Source organism: Tauraco erythrolophus, chromosome 15 (assembly GCF_009769465.1).
Source record: "Tauraco erythrolophus isolate bTauEry1 chromosome 15, bTauEry1.pri, whole genome shotgun sequence".
NCBI lineage: Eukaryota > Metazoa > Chordata > Aves > Musophagiformes > Musophagidae > Tauraco > Tauraco erythrolophus.
In genome coordinates, this window is record NC_141479.1 from 17,281,031 (window position 1) to 17,298,734 (window position 17,704).

Below are 17,704 nucleotides of genomic sequence, written 5' to 3' on the forward strand. Positions count from 1 at the left end.
ATCCTCCTTTGCTCAGTATGATATCAAACCCCAGAGAAAGCACCAAATTTGTTTCAAGGTAGAAGTATATGCTGGACAGCCTCAAAGAAATGCTGTTCTCTAAAATTTGAGCAAGGAGCCCTACAAGTAGCAGCAGTTGTACTTATCTGCCAAGTCAATTATTACAGCTTTTCCTAAAAGATTTTGAAGCTCCAAATGATGGAGCAGTGGAGTATCTGTACTAGATTGGCTCTAATCTGTAGCCTTGGTTGGCTTTTTGTTAAAGACCATTCAGCCCCAGCTGAGATTTAAAAGGCCACACAGAAAAGTACAGGCTTGCTTCAAAGCTCTTATCTTTACCAAAGAGTGGTCAACTAACTAGACATTTATGAATAGTTTACAATTTCAGTTCTTAAGGATGCTTTCTAGAAAACCTAGCATGTGGTTAAAGTTGTTAAGATATTTATGCTTTAATGCAGTGTTCATTCTAGCACAGAACTGGGCCAGAAAAAGAGCTACTTCGTTGTAGCACGACCAGATAGTTAAATCCAAACTAAAAGGCACTTTTGACCAAAGATGAACATTAATCAAGTGTGTCATTCATGAAGTAGCAAGCATCCTAAAAGGTTCCTTTTCTAATGTCACATTAAAGTGCTTTACCCAATTGCAAGAACCACTGCATGACTTAGTTCTTTCCCAGAATTTGTAAAATTTCCAGTGAAAAGGACATTCCTTAAAGTACTGATTTTTCTCAGAACCATGTACCTGTTCCACCTTCATCATGTTATCAGTCAAGGAGTCAAGTGCACTGAAAGCATGAGAGGTGTGGTGGTAGCTGCATCACAAAAAACTTACCAGGACTAAGTATAATCCAGGATAAGAGGGGTAAGGTACAGAAACTCACTCTGGAGTTTCCTACACAAGAAGAAAAAAAACTTTGATCAGGAGGGGAGAGTGCATGTATGTGCACGTGAAAGGATCATAACGAGGAACTGACTGACCACTAGCACACACTCAGCACCTGTAAGCCAGACTACAATCTCACCTGCTTGCTCACCTTCTTTAGGCATGGAATTTAAGCTCACCTTCTTTAGGCATGGAATTTAAGCTCACCTTCTCACTGCTTCACATTATGTCAATCACGCTTGACCAATAGTGGTATTTAAACATCATCCCTCATGCATCAATGCCACCACGCAGCAGTTAAAGGACTTGCCATTGTCACACTTCTCAGTAATATGCTGTCATGGACAATGACTGCTGCACCACCATAAGCAGAGGGAGAAAAAAAAAAACTCACAAGAAGACTCACACTCAATATACAGCATCAAATGTTTTAAATAACCTGAACTACACAGATTTCAGCTGGCGCTGTGGGCAGGCAGACAGGCACACCCCAGGATCAGTACCTGAGATGGTATCCTAGCATTCTCCTGGCAGCCCTTGAAGCCAATTCCCATTTCTCGCTCACACAAAATTACAGCCAGTGAAGTCAGCACAGTCAAACCATCATAAGATTGGCAACTGAAAAGAAAAATAAAGTTCCCTGGATTAAGACATAGGAGCATATCAGGATAAATACGAGAATAGCAGATTGCCAGCATAAAGAGTTAAAAATCAACTTTCTAAAGAAAATTATATTAATCTGATACAACTTATGAACAAAATTATATTTAAAAAAAAAAACAATACTACACTAGTGTTGACTAACGGTTACATTCTACTTGCCTGAATTGCATCCTACCTGCACAGTGAGCATGCTGAAACCAAAACTTATGTCCAGCGAGCTTAGTCTGGCATCAGAAATAAAATTTTATTGGAATTTGGATGTGAAAGAAACCTCCTCTCAGGTATCCTTTTAAGGCTTGTTTGGTAGCTATCACTGGCATTTTTTAAAAAGATTTTAAGTCTAGAACCAAAGCTGTTTATTATAGTGACATGAGAGTCTCCAAGCAGAGTTTATTCAGCATAAACCCCTGGGCTGTGCACGCTGAAAAGGCTCACATTGGCTTGGCAGAGAGGAGGAAGACGACACTATGACAAATGCTGCCGAACAACAGACTCATACCACAGCAGAGATCATTACTTTGATCCGGAGAATCACAGCCTGAAAACCTGTAAATACCAGCACTCAGCACTGTCACTTACAAATCGTGGTAACAGTTTGATGCTGAATTGCTACTGAACTTATTTTCTTATAATAGCTGCTGTACATAAGGAAGCTGGCATCAGTTTTGCAGTTCCGTTCATGTGCAACTTCAGTGGATGAGATGAGAAAACTTTCCTAAAGAACACTTAAATATTTAACAGGTCAAAGTAAAACAGCAACAAAAGGAGAGAATGGGAAAAAGCCACATCAAACATTGGGTGCAATATAGGTTTAAAACAGCTGCTTAGAAGATGGGAAACCTGCCTCAAATATAGAAATGAGTTGAACCTGGATATTGCATAAAATCCGGGAAATATATTAGGATGTTAGGATAAAAGGACGGACATTATCACCTTCTGGTGGTGCAGTTTCCCATTTCACTTATTCCCCTGAGCTCAAGGGGATACTGGGACACACTATCTCTGCCTGCAGTCTACTCCGGCACTCTGATAACTGGCACTTTTTGAAAGGCCAGTTTCTAAAGGAGGTGAGATCTTCCCAAAAGAAACAAAAATAAATCCCCCTACTCAGTAAGTTGTTGTGAAAACTTACATTCAAGAAATGGGGTACACTATTTTGAGAGGACATTAATAAGACACACAAAGGGGAAAGAGATGGATTAGGCTGAAAAGTGCCGTCGACATTTGGCACTTGGCAGTAGCTCCTGCCCTCACATCACGATCACTGCTATTGATGATGCCCTGAAGTGTCCACTTGAAAGAGAACACAGAATCCCACAAATCCTGATTGATGGTGTAAGGCAAGTTGTGTTTAGAGAGCACATACCCATGTTTATATGTTGGTTACTTGGAAACCATGTGTCAATGGCTATTTTTTAATTTACATGTACAACCTCACAGAAGCATTTCCACCGCATGAAAGACAGCGTACAGTATTTCACTGTGGCTTCTGGTTCCACTCTAATGATGTCAAAGTCACATATTTACATTTACTTGAGAGCCTGCCAGTTCCAGGAGCACTACAGAAATTTGTCACAGGATGCTGCTTTGACGTCGTTTCAGCGTACTTTTAGGACTGCCCTTCTGACTGTTTTTTTTTCTAAGCTTTCTAGCTGTAGAAAAATTGAGCTGAATTTTGCTGGTTAGCTGACATGGAGCTAAAGAAGGTGACTAAAGCATTTAAAGGTTCGCTAAGTTACAGTGACACACAGAGGAAGAATGCAACTGGTGAGGCTGCAACGCTGGGTTATAAAACGACTCAATCTAGCACAAATCCTTACTCCTTCCAAGAAACTTTACAATGACCACTACCACTCTAAAAGTTTACTACTTATTTCTGGGTTTGGACCTAGATATACAATCTTGAGATGCCTACAAAGAAGAGTTAAAAACAATAAAAGATTAACACCAATACCAAAAGAAGAAGTCTCTAGTTGCACTAACTCTTGTTGTTACAACTACAAAAACCCTCACAGTTTTCACACTGGACAGAAAGTTTACAGCAACTTGAGTTCTGTCAGACAAGAAATAGATGTGAATCTCAGAACAAGTGTCTCTACCAAGAGTTCCCCTTCTCTTAGCTTCCAGGTAGTCCAGTCTAGGAGTTATTGGTCACAACATTCTCCTGACATGCAGAAGGGTCAGCGTTAGGGAAAGAGTCAGTGTCATCTATAAACATAGGTGCTTTCCAAACAGAGAAGTGATGTAAAATAAATTCTACAATTGCATTTGCTTTTCTTTAAAACCAGGAATTCTGATTTTTCCAGAATAACTGCAAATGCAAATCAAAATTTAATCTGCCTCATACTCAGTTCCAATTACTTTCCTCATCATTGTTCTATAAACAATGGTCCCATTAACTCTCACAATTAACTTTGCAAACTTCCTTTACATTTAAAAAAAGCCTTTAGGAGAAACTCCTAATAGCAAAATTGCTCCAAGCAGTCTTACCCTAGTAAATGAGCTGGTATTGCTAGTGATGGAGAAATCTCATGGTAACTAATTATGTATGTACACTTGTTGGGATGGCTTCAGATTTCTTTGGTTTACAAATATTGACTCTTTATGATACTTTGGAACTCTTACTTCTGGGCCAAATTCAGATGAAGAAATAATAAATGACAATATTGCATCATCAAACTGCAAGTTGCATTTTTGGAGAGTATTTTAATTGGTCCTTTCATCAAAGATCACACAGAATACTCAAATAATGGGAAATACATCTCTCTTGTCTAAAAAACATCAATAATAAATTTCACCCCAAATCTCTACTAGTTTCCTACCCATTGGCAGTTGTATTCCAGGCTTTTGATGATACGCATAAAGACACAAATTGCTGGGAGCCCAGCTGTATCTGTTCTTTCTCCCAGGATGGCAATTACAGCCAGTCAGGACAGTCTAATATTGTATCTCACGTTTAAACACCACAGAGTAGGGAAAAGGCTGTTCTTGTTTAAAAGCCCCAACCTCATTTTTTACTAGCACCTACAGCCTGCTGTGACCCAAGGTTTGCCACTACACTGCAGACGTACGGTATTAAACTGGGCATTTTAACTTTAACTGGTGGTTGGCAGGGAACCATCTAGTTTCTGGTTGTCTTTGTTGTATTTTCGAATGTGCATATGGACACATAGTACCCAGAACAGGTCACAGAAGCTTCTGGTTTTGACTTGGGTTCTTGCAAATCTAAATGCCCCAGCAATACGAAAAATATATACGTGAACTTTACAGATGCAATGGTCATTCACTTATTTTCTGGAGTGAAGGACAGACATATTTTAAAGAGGGCAAATAACACTAAATAGATCTGTAAGACGGGAAGTAAAAATACTGACCTTTAGCTGCTGTCACTAGTCACCTCAGAATCACTATTGCAACACGTAATAGAAACTATAGCTGAACTTTGGACAGACTACTGTCACCCGAAATGAAGTCTGGCCAGTGAGTAAACTCTCTATTCTATGAAGAATATGTCAGATATTTTAATAGTGTAAGTGAAGAGGACACCAGCATCATACCTCATAAAACCGAAGCACAAAAAGCACCTTAAATTATTTATTTGGAAAGTGCTGACCAAATTTCGTCCAGCTTCACAAAGAATCTAAAATGCAAGGTATTATGTCAGATAGGATGCAATTATCTGAGTGAAATGAAGTTTTAAAATGCAGTGCAGTGGCTCGGGCTACTCCCTTATTACTGTCTGAAAATGCTTTTTACAGACAGATGTCTTCACAAAAATGGTCAAGTTCTTTTATTCTTATAAAGAACATAGTCTATACCCTTGAGCTAAACATAAGGCTCAGTTATAACAGAGGCTGGGTAGTTGGTCCTCTTCCTGGGTTATGCTCCTCTGTTTTCACACTTCTGGAGCCCAGTGTTTCCATACAAGTTATTCACAAACACAGTCCTCGCTGTCAGCAACAGCACTGACTTCAATATGATTCAGCCATCAGTAGAGTAATTTTCTGAAGTCTTACAGCACCAGTGGGTATTTCCAATTAAGGCAGGACTGTGGAGCATTAGCATATATGGCACAGCATCCTCCTCTGAAGCACAACTTCATACTGTATATTCACAGCAGACCATGCAAAGCATCATATTTGGTCACCAAAAGCTCAGAAACACTACTGATAAGCTGACATGCCTGTTCTGACTAAACTTTACACTCCGAAATAACCAGGGCAGCAGGGGAGTGGCCACTGTAAGAACCGAGGTGATAAGGCAAATGCAGTAGAACGGATTCACACGCCAGCCTGAAAGTCTGAGCAGACAGTTTAACAGCCCGCATAGCAATGTGCTCACAATGCAGATTTTGCTTAACTACTTCAGTAGAAGAAAAGTTAGCAGAATATAAAAATTAATTTTGATGAAGTTCTGCATAAGCTTTCTGCAATTACCAAATAAAGTGCCTCCACAGCTTCTGCCTTACAACTTAACCAAGGTTATTATCAATTTGCTCTTGATATAAGAAAGCAATTTTCATGTACTTACATCTGCTCTCAGAAGGAAGAGAAAATGGTTTGTGAAGTTCCCATTAGCATACAAAAGCAGCAACATCTGCTGGGAGTTTTAAGAAGCTTATTGCTGTCACTTAATCATCACCACGGGCTACAGCTGGCCACCTCTGCCCTCGTCAGCACTCAATGTACGGTTTCAAGAGATGGGGGGACAATTTGACCACACAACAGTTCCTGCCAGGCTTCTGTATCTATTAAAAAACGCTCTACTCTTCCTTGCTGAGGACAGGTGATCCACCTATGCTGATTCCTCCTCGCACACACCTGTGAACAGTGTCGCAGCTGAAGTCATCAATCCCCTCGGACCAAGCGAAGCGGCGTTTTAACCAGCAAGACAGAAAACCTCCGGGTGAGTTCCCGTCCCTGTGCTGTAGCTGCAGCACCATCTAGAGGATTCGAGCTAGAAATTCCTCACCCGAGGGGCAAAAAAATGGGAAATTGCTCTCAAAAGTTGCGTGGAAAAAAAAAAAAAAATCTTTACACAAACAAAAAAATATTTTGAGCGAATTTTCATTCTAACATTTATCTAGAGAGTAACTTCAACTGTCTCATACAAACCTAACATGACACACTTTTTTTTCTTAAATACTTTCTCAGTTTATGACATTTGGATTCATGGAGGTAACTGATAAGAACAAATAAAACCTTACCAACACTCAGACTGGGAAAGATCTTGATCTCATCCATGCTAGGTCACATGCTTGCTACAAGAGCTTTTTCAGGTGGAGAAAGGCAGGACCTTCTGTACAGTTTTGTTCATGATGTTGCAACAATAACTAACTTGACTCTGCTTTCCTTAATTTTCACCTTTCTAAAGAAGGTCTTTCAATAAAACCAAAGCCAATTTTCAATCAGGGAAAGGGAAGAGGGTTTTTATTGAATAAACAGAGATTATGTATTTTATTATATTTCACACATAGAAGGAGGTGCTGACAACAACTGATTAGTCACTGCAGAAATATTAAAAGAGGAGGAGACAGACAGGTACAGTACTAACTATTTTTTCCATCCACAGACACATCAAGCTTCACTTCGACTACTTTCAGCTTGGCACGGCCTCCCCATAACTTAACTCTACCACAAAATAACACTTTTGCTCCTGAAGCCTTCTGGGGATAGCAAAGTTCAATCCTTTTGTTACTTCTAAGAAACTCTGAGCCAGCTCCTCAGAGACTGACAGACCAAGAATTAATTGAGAATTCTCACAATGCGATTGCTCCACAGAGTTTGTGGGCAATAAATCCAAAAATGTAGCTCCCGTTCACTGGTTGATGTGTGACTGATCAGCAACATGATTTATAGTGACACATCTGCATTAAAAATTCTAACTTCTATATACCTGAATACTATTTGTATTTCTCTTTCTCTCAGTATTGCGTGAAAATAATCATGTGATAGCAAAAAATCAATCAATTATTTTAGATATTTGTAAGGGCTGTATGCTAAGAATGGACCTGAAGCTTTCAGCTGCTGCCACATTATCTGCTTCTACCAAATTTGTTTGGAGACTATTTGGCTAGAAATAAAAGCATAGAAGAAAAACCTGAAAGAACCAACTGTACAGTCATCAACAGCATAACTAGTGGTCATGCATGGGTTCATTCCACTGTACGGACCAACAAAACTGAAAACTTCTGGAGATATCCTGCAGCACAGGCAAGGGAGCTGTCGTAAGGCAGACCTTTATGGTTACTTGTAATCAAGATTGCTGGTAATAAAAAGTTAAGTTCTTCCTGGATTGGATTTATTTATGCTATTTCCTAATGGTTGGCAGCAAATCAAAATTGTTTACAGCTCTTCAGTGTAGCTCGAGTCCCTCAGTGTGTCTAAACAACAACATGGCGCTTCACTCCCTCCCTCCCTCTTCCCAGGTCTCCAGGTTCAAGCAGCAAGGAAGGAATAAAATTCTCATGTACTTACCAGCAAAATCCTCTTCCTAGTTTCCACATGGAGAATTACATCTTTTGTAGAAGCTTGGGGAAAAAAAAAAAAAGTTTCACGTGTTTTCCACATTTCAGTTGAATTTTTTCCACAATCTTAATTATAAATGCAGAAATTAGTTCAAACACCAGACTACAAGTGCAAGCATCTGAGGTTTAAGCTTCTCACTTGCTACTTCTAACAGCAAATATTTAAACTTACTTGCACAGATAAGCATTTGCAAGATTCCAGTGCTAGATTATGAGGAGCCTCTGGTTCTCAAGCAGCATCACTCTGCTCCAAATACTGCAGTCACTACTGTATATTTTAATATGTTGCTTGGAATCTGAATTCTCAGTTAAATTTCAAGTAACCAAGAAAATATTTTCATTTGTTGTTATGTGTCTAAATCTGAGACAAAGCCTATCTGAGTGTCTGTAAAAGCCTGTATATTTCAGTCTTTCATGCTGAGCATAAATAATGCTTCCAAGAATAATTCTGCATCATGGTAGCTGTCATTTTGGCTCCAGTTCAGTACTTTTTGCAAAGATGAGCTGATATTTTGATACATAGGCATGAAGGAAAACAGTAGTTTTGAAAGAAGCCTTGAAAATTAAAAAAAGCAATAGGGTAGCAGAGTAAGTGGAAAAACTCCTCTTTTCATTTTTCCCTGCAGCTGCCAGTACAGTTACTGGGAGTAGGATCACCACTATCACAACATGTTATCCTACAGTGTGCTGACTTTAATTGAACTGTAACAGCAAGGATCACTCCTTGACCAAGGCCAACAAGAAGGACCAGGTTTATACTGTATAATCTGTAAGTTTTCATGTAAGAGCATCTACTCATTGTATTAAAAAAAAAAAATGCCCAGCAGATATTTCAGTCAGAGTCAATAATCATGAACCAGTGTTTCCAATTGCTCAAAAAAAAAGAACAAATATCTGTAAGGATACCTCATTTCCAAAAATTCAAACCACCATACTTCTTATTGTACCAAAACCGCACAGGTGTATTTCGTTGCAAATTTCCCTGCTGGCTAGACTGTTCACAGGTGCAGCTCATTCACACAGCTGACACAGTCACTCACTGACCAGTATCTGCTACAAGAACACTGTTCTTGATTGCCTTTCACAGCAAGTCAGGTTAATGCTGAAAGTCATCGCTTTTGAAATAAATATCCTGGTATTCCTGATAATTTCTCCCTTCCCTCATAAGCTGGATTTTCAATTCAGTTATACATTTATCTGAATAAACAACAACTTCAATACTTCTGATTTATGGTGGCTCCAGTCAGTCTGAAACTCAATAAATGCCTGGAATAATACTGTTGAAATAGACAGGACAATCCCACACACTGAAGCTATTTTCTCTCCAACACAGGGCCATAAACTGCATTAAGTTATGTGCTGATACACTGTTCTACCTGCACATGAAGTTTCTGCCCCTACTACTTTGTAAAGGAGAACAGAAACATGTAAGTAACTTTACATTAAAGTACTGCAAAAGTGACCTACACCAATTTTAAAAGTCTAGTAAGCTACGGCAGCACATGATGTTTTTAAGAGGATTTATCTGTCTATACACAGTGATCATAACACAGCTAGACTGGAAAGTTTCCGCGAGTGAAAACCAAGCTCTGCACACCCACACAACACGCAACACTTGGGGAAAACAGAGCAGGTAAGGAAACACTTCCACACGGGGGGAGAAAAAGTTATTTCTGACAAGGGCAGCTGAACCAGTGTTGTAGAGAATTGGTGTCAGCCTCAGCTTCAAAATAAGCTAACAAAATAAAACACTTCAGTGCAAATTAGGCAAATGGAGTTATTTCACCTCACCTACCAGCCAGAGTCAAGAGCTCAGCCACAAGACTGCCCGCAGCAGGAGCCGCACCAACACCCAGGGCCCCCGAGGGCACTAATGAGCCCCCCCCCCCCCCCCCCCCCCCCCCCGAGCAGCCCCACGGGGGGCCTCCCCTCGCTTCTCTGGGCTCTAAGCCCGGGCCTGGGCCGTTCCCGCCCCCAGCCCTCTCCGGGCGTCCCTCCCGGCCGCCCCCGGGGCACGGACCGGGGCCCCGCACGGACCGCGGATCCCCGCGGCGGCCGCGCCGTCACTTCCGCCGCTCCATAGCAACGGCGGCCATGGTAATGGCGCGGCTCCCGCCCGCCGACGGGACGGGGAATGGGGCCACCGGAGGCGGGGGAGGGCAGAGGGCAGAGCCCCGGGGCTACTTTCGGGCACGGCCACCCCGGCGCCTCCTCGCAGGGGCCCGCGCCCGCTGTGGGGTGCCGTGTGCCCTGTGTCCTGTGGTGTCCTCTCTCCTCACAGGCTGAAGTGGAGGAAACCCTCAAGAGGATTCAAGCCCACAAAGGGGTTATCGCAACTATGGTTATAAATGCTGAAGGTAAAACGTCCTCTGCTCTCTCCGAGTAACAAACGTGGTGTGACAATGAGCGTAGTAACTCTTGAGCACAAAGTGGCAGGTTGTGAGGTGTTAATGCAATCCACGTGCAGTGGGCTTGCAGTCCAAACGCTTCCGTCCAAACGCTTGCAGTGTTTTATGAAGGTGTCATGATGTTCAAGAGCATGTGTCTCATCTCAAGGCATGAATATTTGGTTTGTGGCCATTTCTTGAAGCTCTCCACATGATGTAGTTTTTCATTCCAGCTAATGGAAAGCAGAAAAGTCAAGAGCCTTGACATAAGTCTTCTCTGAAGAAATAACTGCAAGTATAATCTTCATGTGAGTTAGGGAGTTCCATGTTGTTACTTATCCCCCTTGTTTAACTAAATTGTACTTTATTTTTCAGAACCAGACCTTGAACATCTCTTGGAAGGTTATAGAAAGGGAGAATGCACAGCATTAAGCTGTTGCTTTTGCAGGCATTTTTTTTAGTCCAAAATTCTTCATATACGCAAGAAAAAAATTCACTAGCACTTTGCTCTCCCCCTCTGAAAAGTTATGATACAACAAAAATATCAAGAGAAAAGTATCTACTAAGCAGAGTTGGTCTTCTACTGTGGGAGCCATCCCTTGACCCTGCTAAACATTCACAAATTCTTCAAATTGTGTGTTGTCATAGCAGGAGGAGCAAGTTTCATGTCAGGCCAGCTTTGGCTGTGATCCTGAAAACTGGAAGCCAAAAGCACAACTTGTCACAGAAATCAGTTTTCTGAAGCTAGGCTTCTCAGGTTAATCTGTATTAATCATTCCTTTACAAAAAGTTAACTCATTCAACTTACCTTGCCCTAATTTAGTTGACCTCCTTCGTTTTTACAATCCCCAGAAAAAATCTGTTGCACTAGCAGCAGTTTAACAACAGGAGGAAAGAACACTAAGAAGGAAGCCTAAATATTATTTAGCCTTTAGAAAACGGGGACAATTTAATTTGTGAGCCTGGCCATGTTAAGTAAAATGTGCCTTTGTTCACAGAATAGACAATGCAGGTCAAGAGAGAAGTGTGTAGCCTGGCAAACAACCCGAAAAGCTGCTTTGTGCCTGCGTGTGCTCATGGCTAGATAGGGCTGTTGGCTCAGCCGAAACGCGGTCTGGTTTCAGAACAAGCACCATTTCAGGCATTTCTGTAATCTGTTTCAGTAAATAGAATGTGACTTGACCCAATGAGCACTTAGCCTAAGCTGCAAACGAGAAGTGAACACAATCAAGCACTTAGATAACACAAATGATCCTTTCTGAGCTTCCAGACTGATAACGTTTCTCAAGGCAAAGCCACCAATGTAATCTAATAGAAAAATAACCCAGTTTTCTTAGGTTCTGTTACTTGGAAAAGTTGACTTCTTGGCACAATGCTGGTCAAGTAGGCTTTCCCACTGGGGCGTACTACTGCGGTCTGTCTTTTAACTGTGGTCACTCCACGGCATTGAGGGAAAGCTCAGATATAGCTGGGCAGAGTTTGGACAATAGGATGCTTTTTAAAAGGCTGGTTTGGATTCCTTCTGTCGCAGTTTTGATTTGCAAAGGAGGAAGAATGTTCCTTTTCCCTTTTTTGAACATTAGACTAATCACAACAAGGTACAAAGTCCCTTCGTGTCCTGTTCAAACTTCCTCATCCTCACCAACCTGTAGAACATGTGGCCAGATGGAAGCCAATAGACAAGAGCAGAGCAGGAATTTTGGGGTTAGTTTATCACTTAGAAATGTTTTGACACCATATGCCAAATGAATGCAGAAGAGTCTGTACTCCGTGAGGATGTACTAACTTCAAGGTACCAAGAAGTTAGATTCCACGAACTAAACCGCAAAGTTGGTGTGTAGTTGCAAGTTTTTGTAACATCTCCAAATACCCATAATTAGCACTGGTCAATCTAATTACTTCCACTCCTTCTGTAGAAAATTAAATTTAATTTCTCTCTATCCTGAAACATTTAGAACAAGTGTACAACTTAAATTCATCACAGTAAAAATACTCGAACCAGTGGTGCAGTAGTGAAGAACCAGTTTCTTAGGCTGTTCAGGTTCCCTAAAAAGATTAAACCCTCTGCTCTTCACTAACATAAACAGTTGTCTTTTACTAAGACTTTTGTACTAGTGTAGGCACATTTAGGTGTAATTATTATGCAGGTGAAATAGCAAATCAAAGGTTCCTGTTACAAGCATTGCCTGTCATTTATTTTAATGATCGAAGTTGATTTTTCATTGAGACCTCTGCTCAGTGTACGTTGTTTATTTGGACAATCTCCTAAACTGTTGCTATCCTTCACAGTTGAGCAAGATCACACTGCAGCATTTCTAATGAAGGGTTTATTTGCCTTTCTCTGCTTTTGGTGGCAGAGGCAAAGAGAATTTGTCCTAGAGTAAGCATAGCTCAGCTTTAATCTAAGGATGTCACTAGTGTCAACTCATTTTCATGTTGTTATTAGACCTTGGAGGATCATTTAACATTTACCACTTTCATTAAAAGTGCTGTATTTGTTGAAGTAATCATTTAGATACAAGGTCATATAAACTTGACACTGATTCATTGCTGCTTTTAAGTGACTTCCTGTTTAATGCTGTGATTATATAGATATTCCCATGCTAATGCAGTGCTTGGGAACGTTTGTTTCCATCAGTATCAATCTGTGTAATAAACAGTAAACACAAAGGATTTACTGGGTCATTCTCTACACTTCCCTACAATATACGTCCCACCATTGCAGAATTATTTCTCAAGTGACGACACAGATTTCAAGTGATTCAAAGAATGCTTTCCTAGGAAAATTATGGAACGTTTAATATCTGAAGTAGTTCTATTATTTCTTTTACTCCTTTGCCTCTAATTCTTTACCTAGCCTTCACTATTTTTGCATGTTAATTCTTCTTTCATAATCAAGCTCTTCAACTTAAGTCATAGTACTCTATTTTTGTATTCCTGTCCTGTCCATCCAGAAGACACAATCCAAATGTATGCGAAGAGAAAATTGCCTTGCCAGCTTGTAATCTATTGTCGTTCTTAGTAGGTCAAATAAATTTTTCATTAGTGAAACAAGCTTATTAAAGCCAAACAGTTTTACACTTGTAGGCTTACTGTGAACCCTGGTTTTAGTTTCACTTGGTAGTCTGTTAATACAAAAAGCATGATTTGACAAATCAATGATAAACAAGGATTCATTAAATCATCAAAAATTAATCTTGACTTATGTGGTCCTAGTTTTAATAGTTAGGATCAATACACGGTGTACTGCCAATTGTCAATATTTTGCCGCTAATTGGAAGGGATTGTTCCAAGAGTGGTTTTGCCTGCCAAATGCAAACATGCCACGTCTGCCCTTTGAGTGCTCCTGGTATTTCACTGGGAATGGGTCATTTTTGTCACTGCACATGCCAAAGGCTACAGTTAAAGCGTGGGTTAGATTCTTGTGGCCAAGATACAAACTCGGTGACAGTGTCTAAACTGATGAAGCACCGTAACTGGTTAAGTATGATAAAATGGAGTTTGATAGGTATTTAAGAGCCTTAAACAGCAGTTAGGCTCTTTCAAAAGTGTCATAATGTAACTCAGTGCTTAATTGCCACTGATTAACATAAATTATACTTTTTAAAGCATGTCAATACTTGAAATCAACATAACTCCTTTCTGCTACAAAACTGAAAAAACTGTGAAATCCTTGGTTTTTCTCTTGTGTATGAAGAACGTGCAACCTAACTGAATGATTATTAGAAAATTATTTGTTTGCAGGAATTCCAGTAAGAACAACTCTTGATAAGTCTACAACAGTCCAGTATGCAGGTCTTCTTCATCAGCTCACCATGAAAGCTAGGAGCACAGTGAGAGATATTGATCCTCAGAATGATCTAACCTTTCTTAGGATCAGATCAAAGAAACATGAAATTCTGGTTGCTGCAGGTAATATTTCTATTAAAGTAACAATAGAATTGTATGTCCTTTCAAGTTTCTTTTAATTCTTCACAAATCAGGCTACCGTAGAAAATGCATTTTGAAAATACGTACATGAAAATATAACCATATATTCACCACGTAACCAGATATGTTTCGATTTTAATGTACAGAGTTTATAGTATTCAAGCTTGGAGGCAACCAAAGTCTAGATCTGATTAATGCTCTGGTTTCTGTGGGTTTTCACAAAGGAAAACTGGACATATATATGTCCAGCGTAGCGCGTGTGTGTATATATAGTATTAAAGGCAGCAAATCCATTTCAGCTCCAAAGTGATGCAAAAAACCTTTTTTTTCTAAAAATTATTTTTTATTTGGTATGTTCTCATGACTTCCTAGCCCTAGGTGGGATTTGTGTCACAGGTAAATGTACAGTGTTATCACCAACACAGCAACTGCAATATAATTATTTTCCTTAAAACAACCAGGGGAATATAGCAACCTGTTTCTCACTCGTGTGAAATACAAATATATGTTATTTAGTTAGTTGTGTCTCTAAAATAGATAACAAGGCCAGGTGAGCTGTGGTGAAGCTGTGGCCAATTACCAGAAGGAGGTGAATCAGGCAAAGTGGAAGTGATTGGTTAGGACTGAGATCCTAATGAGTGTGCGAGCTAATTGAGAGACTAATAGTATGCAGGATTTTGACCGAAATGCCCAATGAAGGTATGCAGAGCAGAAAGGAAGCTTCAAGGATCTCCTTGGCATAGCCACTGGGGAGGACATTGGCTCTGAGCTTGTGGTGACAGACAACCTTCGCTGGGCTAGTCTGCTGGTGCTGGTTTCACAGCAGATGTGGAGCAGAGGTACCGCACTAGGTGTGTGTTACCTCCCCTTGCTGGAGTTACTTACTGTGCTGCTATGAAACCAGAACGTGTGAAAGAAATCTGGCACTGTCATTAAGTGTTAACATTAGTCATCAGCTGATACTAAGACTAAAATTTTAGTTTTGTTTCTATTTTGGAGTATAAACCTAATGCATTTTTTAAATCATGGGTTTTGCTCATTTATTGAAACTGATGCACTTGATTCTTAGTTTGCATTTGCCCTTCACTTATTTTTTAGCAGTGACTTTTTGACTAATAACCATTAAAGCATGTTGACCTGACAATAATGGTATAAAATGTGAAGCTTTTTGCTAACAGGGAGATGGGTTGTTCAAAGGCTTCATTGTATTTTACTGTAGCAGGTGGCAAATGAACCACCTGTGATTTATAGTAAGTTGTTTGGGATGAAAGTGGCAATGCAGGAGGGCAGCTTCTTAACTCTCCAAAGCAGGTATGACTCTACTAAATTCACTGGATAGTTTCAAGAAATGTTTCATTTAAAATAGAAAATGCTCAATAATTATCCAACTGAATTGTTTCCAAAACTTCCCCAGGCTTTTAGAATTAGTAGGCAAAGTCTGGCATGCTTAGAATTTATTCATAGCAGAAGTCTATTCAAATCTTTTTGGCTTTTTTTAAGTCTAAATGGGGTTCTCCATTTTGAATAAACTAGTTAGTGAACTGAAAGCAGTTCTCTGCACCTGCAGAAGGGGCTGCAGATGTCAAAAGTTTTTTATTATAACAAGTGCTAGCTTCCAGGTGATTATCTTGGGACTTTTTTCATCTTGTTTAACTTCTTTACAGCTTCTTTAAAGCAAATCTATGGCTTACTAAAATAGTTTTAATATAGTACAGTTGAGCTTTATGACACAGATTTTTTTAATCTATACCTCAGATGTTTGTACAAAGTGCTTACATTTCCTAAATGTTTTTTTTTTTAATATAAATGCCATTGCTTTTGCTTGTGTTTCAGAAACAAATAAAAATTTGGAGAGGAATAGATGAATAAAGATTATTTATCAGGAAATAAGATAAAATATTTTAACTAAACATTTTTATATCTCTTTGCAGATAAGGAATATCTCCTGATTGTTATTCAGAACCCATGCGAATAGTCCTACTGTGAAAATATTTCTAGAGATGGTGACGTTGTTCTACTTGTTAAACTAGTATTACTTGATGATATTTAATTTCAAACATAGCACTAAGTAATTTTACATAAAGTGTAACCGTCATGGCTGAAATGTTGCCAATTTAAAGTTCTCAGTTGTAGCTGTATCAATTTGTGTTTGAGCAAATCATAATGCATATATCAAAATATTGTATGTTTATCTTGATACTCAGAAGAGCAATAATAAAACAAAATGCTTAAAACTCTCTTTAATGGATGTTCAAGCTGTTCTTGCAATTAAATCATTCTCTTTACATTTCTAACATTAGGTTGGAAGAGAAATCCTATCTCGTGGGAAGCTGCAGATCACGTGTATACACACACGTATAAAGGTGTCCCTATGAGCTGGTGTAACCACAGTTAAATGAAGCAAAGAATACAAATGTAGCTCATGTCAATAATGACAGACTGGATATTGCCCTGTCTTTGACTCCTGGTTTTTAAGTTTTCTAAGGGAAGAAAAGTGAAAGAAAAACTATCTTTTATTATTTTCCAATTTCTGCGGACGGAAACAATAGCTTCATTTAATATTTTCAGCACTGAGAATTTGAAGGAAAGCTGAGCCTGCACTCTAATTTAGAACTACTGTTAGTTTGTTGGTAATGGTAAACAGTGGTGTAATTAAACCAAGACATGCAATAACTGTTTAAGCCTTTAGCTCCAGTACACAAGCTGTCCTCCCTAGTGACATGGGACAAAGGGTGGATTTAAAGCTCAGAATGTTTCTCAGATCAAATCCATGTTTATACAGCAGCATCAGAGATCAGATACGTATTGTTAAGTGCCTTTAAAACAGATGCACTGAGAAAAGGCCACTGTAGGGTTAAGCTACCTACAAATCCTTTCCATTTGGAAGACATGCTATGTCAGTGCCTTGGGATGCACCACATGGCTGATGCTCCCTCCTCACTGTAGCAGGGCCGTACGGAACCGGGTGCAGCACCCCTGTTCTGCCCACACCGTATGCCCCGGCTGCAGGTCAGCATGGCTACAAGCTTTCCTCCCTGGTGATCCCAAAGTCATGCTAAGCTCTGCACTTGAGTATATGCTGGGACAGGGTGGAAGTGCGGGGAGTATGAGCTGACTCTGTGCTTGAAAAAATATCCAGCCATACTTGTACTACAAGTCATCTCAGGTTATGTAGATTATATACAAATTTTATCAATTAATTATTTAAACTTTAAAACCAGATTGTCTTCAGTTGGTCGCAAGAAGGGGTTTGTTCTAGACATAGGATGGAAGAATTTGTTAATGTGTGGGGTGGCCATAAGGATGAAAGGGA

The 17,704-nt window shown here is 39.7% G+C and overlaps 1 protein-coding gene across 1 annotated transcript; it reads left to right on the forward strand.

Annotated features, from left to right (window-relative positions):
• The first annotated feature begins 10,208 nt into the window (after window positions 1–10,208).
• On the forward strand, window positions 10,209–16,366 carry DYNLRB2 (dynein light chain roadblock-type 2). The gene is made up of 3 exons (XM_009982923.2): window positions 10,209–10,431; window positions 14,206–14,373; window positions 16,323–16,366. The coding sequence occupies exons 1-3, from the start codon at window positions 10,209–10,211 to the stop codon at window positions 16,364–16,366; spliced, it is 435 nt and encodes a 144-aa protein (XP_009981225.2).
• Window positions 16,367–17,704: the final 1,338 nt, after the last annotated feature.